The sequence below is a fragment of the Molothrus aeneus genome, chromosome Z (assembly GCF_037042795.1).
Source record: "Molothrus aeneus isolate 106 chromosome Z, BPBGC_Maene_1.0, whole genome shotgun sequence".
Classification (NCBI taxonomy): domain Eukaryota; kingdom Metazoa; phylum Chordata; class Aves; order Passeriformes; family Icteridae; genus Molothrus; species Molothrus aeneus.
The window spans coordinates 37,486,841-37,500,652 of record NC_089680.1 but is presented as its reverse complement, the minus strand read 5'-3'; the positions used below and the strand labels follow the sequence as shown (position 1 = coordinate 37,500,652).

The 13,812-nt window shown below is 43.9% G+C and overlaps 1 protein-coding gene across 1 annotated transcript; it reads left to right on the top strand.

Annotated features, from left to right (window-relative positions):
* The first annotated feature begins 1,874 nt into the window (after positions 1 to 1,874).
* Positions 1,875 to 9,419, top strand: SETD9 (SET domain containing 9). The gene is made up of 6 exons (XM_066569686.1): positions 1,875 to 1,968; positions 2,713 to 3,077; positions 4,745 to 4,868; positions 5,814 to 5,929; positions 6,991 to 7,096; positions 9,275 to 9,419. Exons 1-6 carry the CDS (start codon positions 1,883 to 1,885, stop codon positions 9,360 to 9,362), a joined length of 885 nt encoding a protein of 294 aa, XP_066425783.1. The 5' UTR covers positions 1,875 to 1,882; the 3' UTR covers positions 9,363 to 9,419.
* Positions 9,420 to 13,812: the final 4,393 nt, after the last annotated feature.

Here is a 13,812-nt window from a genome sequence, read left to right as displayed (position 1 = left end):
GTGGTTATAGCACACGGCTGCTGAAACCAGAGTTGCAAGTCTCGAAGACCTTTCTTCTGTAATTACCGAGGAAGGCCAGGAGATGGCAGGGAAGCACTTTGCATCAGCCACTGTGCCTTTTCCTGCATTTTCCCTCAATTTCTTCAGTTCACACTAGCCCTTCCCTCAGCTCCTGTTCTTGGAAAAGATGAGGCAGGTCAACAGTGGAATTGGAGTGATTGTGGAATAAATCAAGGCACAGCGTTAAATATTTGTAAAGCTCTGAGATGGTAAGTTAATTCTGATAGTTACATTGCTTTGATGGGCCTGTCTCGAATTTCTGAAACCCTTGGCAAAATTTCAGGTCCAGAGGAAGGAGTGGAACCTCTTAGAGTGTTTTGAGGTCTGATTTCTCTCTTTACTCCAAAACCAATTCTCAAATGCTCTGTATTTTTTAAACTGCTTTCTGAATAAAGTAAAATACGTGCATACATGTTCTTTTTGTCCCAGTTCATTGGCAGTATTAAACTAAAACTGAAGATAAAGAGCAGCATCCAAAGATAAATTTTTTATGACACTAGGTATCCAAGCAGCCAAAGGACAACAGTGGCCAAAAATTATTACAGTACTCTTATCTTTACATCTGTGGTGGTTTGTAGAGAATGGTTTGGGGGCCATTACTAATTTTTGAAGACAAATTGCTGAATGATTGTTTTCCTCCCTACATTTTTTTAAATTACCTTAGAGATAAGTGATGGCAGAATGTGGCACCAAAAGGGTTTATGCCCCTGTTTGTAAATTCTTGTGATTTGTAGTATATCCCTTCAATCTGTGTACTTGGATGTTGCTGCTTGCTGTACATCAGTCAGTCAGAAGCTCCTTTAAATCTACAGTAGCTTATGATGCTACAAAGTACAACTCATGTCTCCTTGTGACCACAGCCACATACTAGCTAAAACTGTGGACAGAAGTGTAACAAGGCTCAGGTCTATAACTGAGCCACTCATTTTGTGACATGGATCACAACTCTGGAGGACAAGTCTTAGGAGGAGCAGCTCAGGTGGGGGTGGGGATGGGCTCAGCCTGGAGAAAAAGAAGTTCAGATGTGACCTGCCTGAAAGGAGCTTGGAGCCAGGTGCAGGTCGGCCTCTTCTCCCGGGAAACGGGATGTGAGGATGTGGCCTTAAGCTGCTTTGAGGGAGGTTCAGGTTGGATATTAGGAGGAATTTCTTGGCAGGGAGGATGATAAGACATTGGAATGGGCTGCCCGGGGAGGTGGTGGAGTCACAGTCCCTGGAGGTGTTTAAGGGAAAATTGAACAATGATCCTCACAGTGGCGTTTGGACATAGGCTGGACTCGATCTGAGAGCTCTCTTCCAGCCTAATTCGTTCTGTGACTATCTGAGGCACTAAAAGCCCTTAGAATCGCTGGAAGCAGGCACTGGATGATTTTGGAGAGGTGCTCTGACAGTATAAGGAGTGGTCTTTAACGGCCGTTTCTAGATAATTTTTAAACCACCTTTTCATCTGATCTTGTCTTTCCGGATTGTTCAGTACAACACAGAAGGTGCAACGTAACATTGTTCCGAGAGAACCGTGTGTATTTCCGTCTGTAAGTGTGCACCCAGGAGCTATGCGTTTTCATTCCCGGTGCCTGCAGCTCTCCCCGCTCTGGGTACTGCGCCTCGTTACCCACGGAGCGATAGCCGGGCCTTCACCCCCGGCCCCTGCGCTCCCCGTCACGGCCCGCCCTCCGCTCGCCGCCCCGCCGGCCGCTCGCAGCCAATGGCAGCTCAGGACACAAACGCGCCGGCGTGTGTCCGGATCGCAGATTGGCTGTTCCAGTTTGCGCGGGCGCGGCGCGGCAGCGGGGCGGTGCCGGGGCCGTGAGGGAGAGGCCGCCATGCTGCGAGAGCTGCGGCGGCGCTGGCGCTCCTACAAGTACCGCTTCGTGCCCTGGCTCGCCCTCAACCTCCGCCGCCAGCGCAGGTGAAGCGCGGGAAAGACCCCGGGCGCCAGCCCAGACCCCGCTGCCCCTTGTCGGGATGTTCTGGGGCGCCGCAGGAGCTCACTCAGAAGTGCTTTAGCATTGGTCGCCCCTCGGCTGTCATTAAATTCTTAGGGGCATTAAAATGGTGTTTAACGTTGTAGATAGATTAGATAGATAGATAGATAGATAGATAGATAGATAGATAGATAGATAGATAGATAGATAGATAGATAGATAGATAGATAGATGATAAAATAAATAATTTCTTCTTGGTAAGATGTGTATGCCATCGAAAAGTGGTGTTTGAATTTAAGTTATTATGGCATGGTTATAAGTAACAAAATTACAATAAGTAACTAAATTAAAACCTTCCTTCCCCATGCAATATTTTTCTTGCCTCATTTAAAGTGTAATGAACTTTGTATTTTTTAAAATAAACATTATGATAATTATGGTTTATTTTCGGTGTTTTTTTCACTGAGAGCTCAGTAGGCTTTAACTTACTTGTGGTAAATATTCGGAGATTATGATTTATAGTAGAACAGTACTAGTTTTTACTAAATGGTCTTTTTCAGTGTTTTAAGAACAGTGGCTTTAGCTTGAACAAGCATGAACAAAGCTTGGGGCTTTCTAAAACAACAGTGTATTGAAGTTACTGGTGCTGCAAATGGCTCTTCTCTATTTAGAAAAAAAAAAAAGGTAATACATATTTCTAATTTTAAAATATTTTATTTTCTTTACAGGACCCTTCGATATGTTCCTGAAAGCTCTCAAGACAAAATTATTGCTGATGAAGATGTCTTTGAAACACTACTGAAAACATTTAAAGCTCTGTTCATAAATGACTTAAGTAGACAAGCAGATATTCTGGCCTTACTTCCAGAAGTCAAGTGTCAATATCTAGAATTACTTTCTGTGGAGCAGAAGCAATCAGAAGTAAAGTCTTGTAACCATCAGGGTCAGCATGTGTTTAGTCCTGAGGAGGTTTTGTTCAACACTCTTGGGTTCACTGTTAGCAGAGACCGGAGTTCGCTGGTGTCTGCTGGAACTGGAGTCTTTGTTACCAGAGGTTTTGTTCCGAGGGGGACGGTTGTGTCTATGTATCCTGGTAATGGAGTGTTCGTATTTTTGATTAAGTTAGATGGGACTTCTAACCGTCTGATCATGGAATGCCAAAGATCTGCACTAATTTTTATTCTGTGGGTTTTCTTTCTGTTATTCCTTAGCAAAATCACCAGTTAAGCTGCATGAGAATATTTATAAACTATCTGGAGTTATTTTGGAAATACAAAAAACAATATTGGGAAGGATAATTTTGTTTATAAAAAAATTTTAGTAGTTAAAGCCTGATTTTTCCTGCAGCTGCAAGACTTGTTTCAGATTCTTTAAATGTAAATGCACAGGAGAAATTTAAACTAGATGAACAGAACAGTTTCATTCCTTGGGGTTTTCGTTTTGGTTCAGGATTTGAAAAATGAGGTTTGAGATCTCCACACAGTTCAGTAGACAATTGCATGAGCTTCTTCAAAGTACAGAAGTACAAAGTGGAGAATGGAAATAAAACCTTCATTTAGCAGAACTTTATTCCATGAAGTGTGTTTGGAAAAATCAGTACTTCTCTCTTCCTCATTTCTTGGAACTGTATTTGCATACATTTCTTAAAAAGGTTGTAATTCTATCAGTATGGCCAAGCTAGCAGCTCTGCTGAGTTGCTTTGGGTTTGTTAATGTTTCATACAGCAAAATCATCCCCCGTGGTCTCTGGCCTGTGCCAGCAATGCAGGATCGGGAGCAGCCGCAGCATTCCCTGGGCAGTGGAGTGCATATTTTGGAGTGCCTGGCCACTGCCATTGAATACTCATGGACTGACTGGTTGTTGAGTGACAGTGAGAGAGCCTGCTACTTCTGCAGCTCACTTCAGATTTCAAGCACACACCAGATGTGAGCGTAGGCTCGTTCAGAGTCTCCTGTGACAGCTCTTATAGCAAAACAAGAGGATGGGCTGTTGAAATGCCTTCTCAGGGTATTGACCTGCCATGCTGGGCATGGGACCTGTGTACAGGCACTGCAGCCTGCCTGTGGCTTTGCCTGGCTCCTTGTGAGATTGCAGTGCAGGATTTCTGCAGAGAGGTACTGAAGATGTAGTGGGTATGAGGGATGCAGGACAACGATTTCATGAAAATTGGCAAGCCAGTCAGCTTGCCGGTTGCTTTTCTCTGCTTTGGAAGTCGTGGCAGGTTAAATCCTCCCCTCAGATTTGGGAAACAGTCTGCTGAAATATTTTGTTCCTGGTTTATCATTTTTCATCTCCTGGACCAAACAAAATCCCTGTGGTAATGGAGGGAGGTGTTTCAGATTCTTTGGTGAATCTGTGTGTATTTTTCAGAGTCCTGGTGCAGTAGTAATAAAACAGCTTAGTATCTTAAGCTGTGTTCTCCTGAACAAGTATCACCTGATGTTTTCCTCTCTGAAGCACGCTAGTTGGCTTTAGGGCTTTATCTAGCTCTCCCAAAGATACTAATTTCAGGCCTTCTATGATTTTCTGTGAGGCTTCTCTCTTTATAATGTATCAGCTCATTTACTTGAGAGGGGATTTTTTACATCCCAAAAAGTTATGTCTGAAAGTTTGTAGGTTTACAGATGTCAGTGTCACTAAGTGAGAGGGGATTTCTGTCCTACCCACTGTCTCTCCTTTGAGTTTCTTTGTGGAGGAGACTGAAAGCCCATTCTGACAGTTAACTTATTTTCTTCTGAAATAATATCTGTCTTGCAACAGGTACAGTATACAGAAAGCATGAGCCCATCTTTTTCCAGTCCCTTGGCAATCCCTTTATTTTTAGGTGTATTGATGGTGTCCTTATTGATGGGAACGATAAGGGACTGTCAAGATCAGTGTACAGGTAAGCAGAAGAAATAGAGGATTGTCACTCATCTGATTTAAAACAGAGATACTCCTCATCTTCCCTGTTTCTTACCCTGAGTTGTACATGATTGTCATCCACCTGTGCATTGCTCATAATGCAAACAGCACAAGGGTGAGAGATGTTGGATGTGATCCATTATGTACTTGTGTCATCATCTATAACACCAGTGAGATGCATTTTGCTGTAGAGACCTTCCTGTACAGAAAATAGTTGTACTACAGCAGGATGTAGTGTAAAAGTATTGAAATGTTTCTGAGCTGTTACTCAAACCTGCTTACTTCATTAAGTCCAAGTCCCTGCTCCTTGTGGGACCTACCTAAAACTGAACCGTGTGACTAAGAGCATCACAGAAACATTCCTTGAACTGTGACAGACTTGGTGCTATGATCCCTCCCCAGAGGAGCCCTGTGACTGGCCACCCTTTCAGTGAAGAATCTTTTCATAATGTCCAGTCTGAACTTCCCATGACACAGCTAACTGGTTGATTTACCTTAAGATATAATTTGTTGCAATTTGTGTTTAAATATGATGTGAAAAGAACTAGGAGGTTGATAGAAATTAATACCTAGTTTGAGTAGTACTACCCACGAATACAAGATTTTAATTTTTGGAATGAGTTGAAAGCTAGTATTGTAATGAGTCTTTGCATTTTAAGAGATGAATGAAAGGTGTTGACACTTCTGTAATGGTAATGTTAGATGTTGATTTGTGGAAGAGTGTGTGGTAGTTTGGTGCAGGTTCTTCCACCAGGGTCTGAAAGACACCACAGACTAGTGGGATCTGTTGGTCTATGCACATGCCCTCCACCCCAGGTGGGTTGGGCAGCTGTAAGTTTATGCAGTGGCCATTCCTACAGAGGAAGCAAGATAACCTGTGAGATGAAGGAGCCATGATCCACGCTAATGCTGTCGGGCATTTCAGGTCTTGCAGCAGAAGAGATCAACTTGGCCCTTTTCAAATGAGTGATGAGAGCTGGCTCACAGCCACCCTGCAAAACCCACTGGCAGTGGGACAGTACGTCAACAACTGCTCACATGGTAAGTTGTCAGGTAAATTTTCCAAGAATGTGTTTGGCTTTATGGATATAAGTTATTTTGAAGGTGACAGAGAGAACAGGAAATTGATCTTATGGGGGCAGTAGTACTGTTTAAAGCAAGCACTTAGGGAGTAAAACTTTTCTGAGGTTTTTTTGTCGCAGCTGACTGTTAGAATCCTTCCATGCAGCAACACTTCAAATACACTTTTTCTTTTCTCACTGATGCCCCAGTTTCCCTCCTGGTATGTAGAATGAAAGGCACACACCCCAAAAGTGAGATGGTGGGAAAGGATATCTGGCAAAATACCGCCGGACTAGGACAATTCAGAGTTGCAGATCAAGTTTCCCAGTATTGTTCCAGAAGGCTTTGTGAGAAAACTACCCATGGTGACATGTACAGTAAGATTCTATCACTGCTCACTTTGAACTGTAAGACCTTTTTTAGACTTCCTTACATTTATGCACAAAATCTAGGAAATCGTTGTCTTAAGTAACTCATGGGAACAGTTGTACTGTACAGAAAGTTGAATTGATACCGTACTCAGCTTCTAAGTGAGTTTCATAGCCTGCACTACACTAAAGATTCTCTGCCTCCAAGTAGCATTCAGAAAGGCTGCTGGAGGAGCAAAGCTTGCTGGGGATTGGCACAGAGATACAGAAGTGTTCCATGAAACTGTTTCCTCCAGGTCATGTGTATGTGATTTTTTTCCCTGCCTATGTTTCTGACATGTTTTACCACAAGGCAAAAATATTTTCCTTTTTTTTTTTAACTGTAAAAGCAAACACTGTGTATTTGGCACTATTAGCAGTGCTGTAAGCTACCCCTGGTACTAAACAAGATGTGCCTCTTCATTGACATGTTGATAACTGGGCAAAGCTCCTATAGTTGATTGCATACCTCTTGTGTAATTCAAAATAGGCCTTCAGAGGAGCACGGTACCTCCCAACAGAGGAATGGTTTTCAGGCTTGGTGAAGCATCTGGTTCTTCTGTAGCTGCACATTTGATGTTTTTACACATCTCTAAGCCCTATCTAATAATTTTTTTTTTTTTTAATTCCTAGAAAAAGCAGCAAATGTGTGTTATCAAGAGTTTGACGTGCCAGGACATTTTCCAGTAGAACTGAAACAGTATCTTCCAAACATCGTCTACAGCCATGACATAGAGAGGTTGGCAGCAAATGAAAGAGCTCATAGATTTGTATGATACAAAGCATACTGCATGTGTAAAGAAAAGACAGACATGGTCGAAAAATAACAAACCGTATGAAGATGAGATACACAAAAGTGTGCAACTATATGGGGGAGTTACCTCTCTGAATAGACTAATTTTAATTATAAGACTCCTCATTCTTTTTTCCGCATTTTCACACATGAAATCAGCATATCTATGAAGACACAGTTTTACAAGCAGTGTTGCACTATAGTGCAATTCTTCTGAATCCCATAAAGCAGTAGTTGTACTTTGTATTACAGTACTGAGGCTTTTCAGTACATATCTCAAATCTGTTTCGGTCTTGACCAAAGCCCTTCTGAGATAATTCAGATTTAGGCTTCTTACTCTCTGTTCTCCATGTCTTCTGCTTATGTGACAAATAAGCAGATGAATTTGCAAGAAGAAACCTAAAATTGTATTGAGACAAGTGAAACACTGTGCAATATAAGGACATATAGTTACAGTACAATTAGTAAAATTACAACATCCTCTTTATGACTTGAAAGTCCAACTTTTTTCAGAAATTAGAACACTTGGAAATATTTCTCAGATAATCCTTTTAATTTCAAGGATGTATAAGAATTTTAGAGCAGATCATCTGAACTTTTAGTGTAATTCTGGAGTTATTTAAGTACTCTGAAATTTCATTTGAGAAAGTTGCGGTGCATATTGGAAAAACTGCTTTTCTGATTAAACTTAGAGTTTGTTGAGTGAAGGTTAAAGATGCTCTTGGAATCTGCAGATAATTAAGTGCTAATAAAATAAACAGTAGGACTAAATTCTCAGGAACCCTGGACACTGTACTTAAGGTGTGAAAGCACATAAACCATAGGACTGCTTCAGGAAGGACGAATTTTGCTCTTGCTTGGAATCTGTTCTAAGAAAATATGGTCTTCTGGTCATCATTTCTCCCAGTGTGCTGCCACCAGACAAAAATCCCATCTGCTTCTAGGTGCTTGCTTCAATACTGATGTATACCTTGCTGACAACATAGATTATCTGGTTTCTAGATCTTTTTATGTCTTATGAAACAGTTCTCAGTACTTATTTACCTTGTTTCAAATGTTTCAAAATGGCCTCACACTAAATTTCGAATAGTGGAGACTTGAGTTCATGCTGTTTTCCACTTCCGGGTTCATCAGTACGCTAAGCATGTGCTCTCCTTCCCAGAACACATACTTCAGTTTTAGGGCATGATCATTCATTAAAAGGAAGTTTAGAGGAGTGGGTTTCTACCCCTCTAAATTTCTCTGTGCAAAACTGCCTGCCAGCTCCTGATTTTAGCTGGCTGAGGGAGCTGGGGTTGTTTATCCTGGAGAAAAGGAGACTGAAGGGTGACCTTATCTGCCTGAAGGGTGGCTGTAGTCAGGTAGGGGTTGGTCTCTTTCACCAGGCAACAACTGACAGAACCAGAGGACACAGTCATAAGCTATGACAAGGGAGATATAGGTTGGATGTTAGGAAAAGGTTTTTTATGGAAAGAGTGATAAAGTACTGGAATGGTCTGCCCAGGGTGGTGGTGGAGTCACCATCCCTGGATGTGTTTAAAAAAAGATTGGATGTGGCACTTGGTGCCATGGTTCAGTTGAGTTGTTAGGGCATGGGTTGGGCTCAATGATCTTAAAGGTCTTTTCCACCCTAGTGATTCTGTGATCATTGACCCATCCCTGCAGATGGCAGCAGGTCTCTGGTGCAGATAGGAGCTGGCTTCCTGGGTGGTGGTGTGCCCTAGGAGAGATGCTTTAGCCAGCTGGCACCTGTGGACAGGTGTGTCCACAGGAGTGGCTTCTGCTGCATGAACTTTGCTGTAGCTTCTGTTCCTGTTTGAGTAAGTGCGTCTCTTGCAGTCTTGACTAATTCTTTTCATCTCTGAATGATTGTGTGGAACAATTGAATGGAAACGCTTTTTGCATACCCACATAGGCTGTTGGTTTTTAAATTATATTTGTTTTGCTTATATTGCTGTCTGTATTCCAGTGTTGTTTCCCATGTTCCCTGCCCTGCATTATGCATATTACTCAAAACTAATCTGGATGAGGGCATTGGTTTAGCTTCTTGAAGTGAAGAATTGAAAACAATTTAAAGGAAGATACAACTCTTCATTTTCACGTGTTTTGCTTCTTCTTTTACAGCCACTTGAGGTGTGTAGTTCTTGTCACTCTCAGAGACATCAAGCAAGGAGAAGAACTTTTTTCAAATTACTACACTGTTGTCAGCTGAATTATCAGATTCAAAACTGAAGAAATCTGTGTCAATAAAATATGTATGGTGCCTGTACTTCAAGTTTCATCATCATTTTTGTAAGGGAAAACTGTCGTTTTACCATCCAGAGAGCAAAACTGTAGAAATTCAGCAAAATTGAGTTTCTCTGAAAATAGTCCACATTTGATGCACAGGTGAAGATTTAGCTATTTACATCATTAGGTTCTCAGATATTGCTGTTGTCAATATTTCTGTAGTTGTACTTGGTGTTTAGCTGTTCATACGGTAGTTCATAAAATTAGAAACTAAGTTCTGGACATGTAATTTAATCTACCAGATTGCACAGTTGTCTGTAACTGGGACTGTTGCAGTATTTTTCCATTTAATTTCCTGTGCTTTAAAGGGATGCAGCTCATAAGAATGACTATCCTCTTGAATTGTATAATATATAATGCTAATCCTCATAATTCACAGTAGTTACTAGGTCTATTTTTGGTTTTCTTGAGGCTGACCCCTTTGATATCAGCTTGCTTTTAAAAAGCACAGCAGTACAGGCAGTTGTCCTGATCTTGTATGAAGCCCATTTTGGAACCATGCTGATGGGCCCTCAACTGTACCTGCACAGTGCACTGTCATCTTGAGGCCAGCTTGAGCCACTGGCTTCAGCTGTGCCAGTCCTGTGTGCCTTTAAGACTCTCCCAGTCCTGATTCCAGTGATTCATGGCAAGCTTCCTGGCATGTAGCAACTTCCATTGCTTTTATTCTGCAAGAGAACTTCATTAATCAGTTGCTGGTATAAACAGGGCCAGCTATTCCCACATTGAGTTTTGCTGCTGTCTGCAAACTGCTTTCAGAAAGATGAAACCAGTATTTAACTGCAGAAGTCCAAGCAAGTCTCCCAATGAATTTGTGGTTGGCTCGTGAGAGAGGAGGAGCTGGGAAATGCTGTGCTGTTACAAATTGGGTAGTGGCTGGGGCAGCCAGGGTGCCCTGCTTAGATGCTGAGGCATCATCTCCTTTTCAGAATGCAAAGCTTTGTTCTGTTTGCATTATGTGGTCTGCTTCCAAGCCTGAACCTTGCCTGTCACATTCATTTGGAAGTCCTTCACTGCCAGAGGAGGCTGGCTATTTCAGCAGTTAACCAGCTGAAGTTAACCAGCAGAGCTCTGAGACAGTGGCATCAGGCTCAGCATGGGTTGTGCAAGTTTCATGATGATGCTCAGGGTGACTTCTGGTGACATTCTTTGTGTCATCACTGCTTGGTAAGGTATCAGAGCAGTGATCACCACTGCTAAAGAGGAATTCATCCTCCATGACTCTGAGGATCCCTTCTCTCCTGAGCTGACTCTTCTTCTCAGCTCTCTCAGAGGTTATTAGGACCTCTTGATCTGTGGAGGAAGCTGGATGTCAAGTGCACTTGCATCCAGGGGGTGTGGTTCCCCAGGGAGCTCCCATGGCACTCTGGAAGGAGGAGAGCAGGAAAAGGGTGTGTGTGGGTGTGGGTGTGTGTATGTATGTGTGGGTGGGTGTATATGTTGCTGCTTATTTGTCCCTTTTCCCTTGCTGTTAAAACTGCTGTTCTTTCCTGGCCACTGCTGTTCTTTCCTGGCCACTATTCATCAGACCCTCCCATGATCTGACTTGCTAAGCACAGTAACACCACCACTACCACCACCACCCCATGCTTTCTCTGCTATTTTGTTCTCTTCTATTGCAGTGAGATGAAGCAACTCATAGAAAACAGCTTCCAGAAGGGCCAGAGTGAGCCAGAGAGCAGGAAGCCCATAGGTGGTTGTTGTAGTTCGCGTTTGGCTTGTTCCGTTCTCCCCTTCCCCTGTTGATGAGTTGGTCTGGCTCAACCCTCGGTTTTATGTCAATTATTGTTTCCCCTCCCTACTTTCCCACATTTGTCTCTGTAACCCCTCCCCAGGTCTTCTGTCAGTCACCGGCGCCCCACCTCAAGTTCCAGAATCTTCTAGCTTGGGTGTCGAGTGATTGGCTAGAAGGCCTGGGCCCCACCCTCAACTTGCTCCTATTGGTTTTCACTGCCCGTCAGTTTTTCTATGTATCAATTTTCCCTCTTTATGATTGGCTCCCTATGTACCCACCCCCTTCCCTTTATATCCCGGTCCCCAGAGGGGCTCGGGGCTCTCCTCTGCTCGCCGTCTTGGGCGATTGTCCCGCTCTTCCCTTCCCTACAATAAATCCAAGTTACCCCACCCCAGCGGAGGAGAGTCGTCTCTTTTCTTCAGACCTGCGGTGCGGCTGCGCCTTCTATCCGTGGCCTCCCTTTCACCCGACCCACGGTCGGCACACGCCTCCGGCTCCGTGTCGGAGGAGTGCCGTCTCGACTGAGGCTGTGGCTGGGCCTTTCTCTTCCTCAGCCGGGCTTTCATAGGGACAGTCACAGCGGCAGGTGGTGTCAGAGTTGACCGATTTGACTCCCTGGTCTTACAAAGCTGTGCTTTCAGACAATTCTATTTTGCACATAAAGGTGATGCTGTACTTGCTCACTGCCTGCCAGGCTGCTTTGCTCCCCACTGCCGGTTGCTCCTCCTCGTGCTGGTTCTGGAGCTCACCTGGCAACACAGGGAACCATGTAAGGAACTGCAGCAAGAGGGATTGGTGATGTTCTGCCACCTTGAGAACTGTACATGTCAGGCCTGTTGGCATAGCAGGCAGGTGCGTGCCAGCCACAGCAAAGGAGCAGGTGGGGATAAGAAGTCATGCTGCAGGGCAGGATTGTGCCCATGGCTCAGCACGGTGAAGGGAGCAGGAAAGCACATTTCTGCTGGGGCATCCTGGCCTTCTCCCCTGTCAGAGGGACAATACTTACTTACAGAGATGGAAGAGAAATCCAAGAACTAGTAGAGGAAGTGTTTTATCAAACTGATAGCCAGGGTTTATGCTTGTAGTGTTTCTTGCCTTGCAACTTGCAGACAAAACAAGTCAGTGGGCAAAGCAGCAGCAGTGACTGGTTGGGTAGATTTGGAGGTGAGGGTAAGGTTATGCTGTTCATAGGATCCCAGAGCTCAGCATCAGTTGAGCAGCAGCCCCAAGCCCTGTCTGGACCCGGAAGCCCTCGGCAGCCAATCAGCCACTTTGCCAGGAACAGTGCAGCAGATTTAATCAGCTCCAAGGAGCTTCAGCAACCCAGAATGCAGTGAACAGGAACACAGCAGGATGACCCGGAAGGCATCCTTTGACCATCTGTAAGGAGCCAATAGAGACAGATAAACAGAATCATTATCTGGTGGGAAGAGCCACGAAAAGATCCTTTCAGCCTTGGTCCTATTAGTGTAAGCTAATATTAGCATAAGATTCAGTTGTGGTGTTGCTGTGTCACAGAGCTCATTCCCCTGCAAGCTACTGGAGTCACTGACCCAGCCATGTCAGAGGCCTCCAGCCAGACACAGACCTGCTGATGACAAATGTATCTCTCCAGAAATGTCTGATGCCTCTCAGGCTGGGCCAACAAACAGTTCTTTTGCAGAAGGTGCTGTGGTTGAAGAGATGTGTAACTGGGTGAAGGAGCAGAGGAAGAAGTGAACAAGTTAAGTAGCATTTGAGTGAATGAGTAAGAGATTGACCAGTTGTTTACAGAGAAGCTACACTCTCAAGACTCTCAGGAGTCTCAAACCTCCATGGTAGTGGAGAAGCTGATGGACTCAGTATCCTGCAAGGTAATTAGCCAAGGATCTTCTGAAGATGAAGGCTGAAAGCAGATCACTGCATGTACCAGGAGGAAGGCTCCTCCTCCTGAAAACAATTATGACTAGCACCTGTTACGAGAGATATGAGGCCCTGGAACTAGAAGTCCAGACAACAGATGAGGTAGGTAAAGATCCTTCTGGAATAGTGAGGCCTTGTAAAACAACACCACCTGTACTTCACATCACAACATGTCTTTTAACAGAAAAAGGGGTGGCTTTAATAGGAGACTCCCTTCTAAGGACAGAGGGACCTGCAATTGGACCCAATGCACCGGGAAGTCTGCTGGCTCCCAGGGACTCAGATAAAGGATGTTACTGGAAAGCTCTTCAGTCTAGAGGGGTATTTGATTACTTCAAACTGGCAGAGACAAAAAACCAAAGAGAAGTATGAGGGCCATTAAAAGAGCCTTCAGGTCCTTGGGATAACTGGGAGTCTGAAGGATCAAGAGTAACAGGTAGTGTTTTCCTTGATTCTTACAGTAACAAAGAATAATATTGATAGGATGATGAACCAAGGGAGTCTCAGTGCCCTGAGCTGGAGGACCATGACTGAGAATGATCAGCTCCCAGCTGACCCTGAGCTTGTGTGGGACCTGCTGCCCAGCTGGATCCCTACAAATTTATGGGGTCTGACAGGACTCATCCTATCAGGATGGATAGGATTCATTCATCAGAGAATCCTAAAAGAGCTGAGTGATGTTGTTGCAAAACTTCTCTCAATGATTTTTGAGCAGTCTTGGGAATCTGGAGAGGTT

Bases quoted from the DNA above. Each gene is read 5' to 3' on its own strand.
- SETD9 (XM_066569686.1), top strand. From the start codon at position 1,883: ATGCTGCGAGAGCTGCGGCGGCGCTGGCGCTCCTACAAGTACCGCTTC. The intron at 4,869-5,813 runs GTAAGCAGAAGA...CGGGCATTTCAG, and splicing joins CTGTCAAGATCAGTGTACAG to GTCTTGCAGCAGAAGAGATC. The intron at 5,930-6,990 runs GTAAGTTGTCAG...TTTAATTCCTAG, and splicing joins CGTCAACAACTGCTCACATG to AAAAAGCAGCAAATGTGTGT.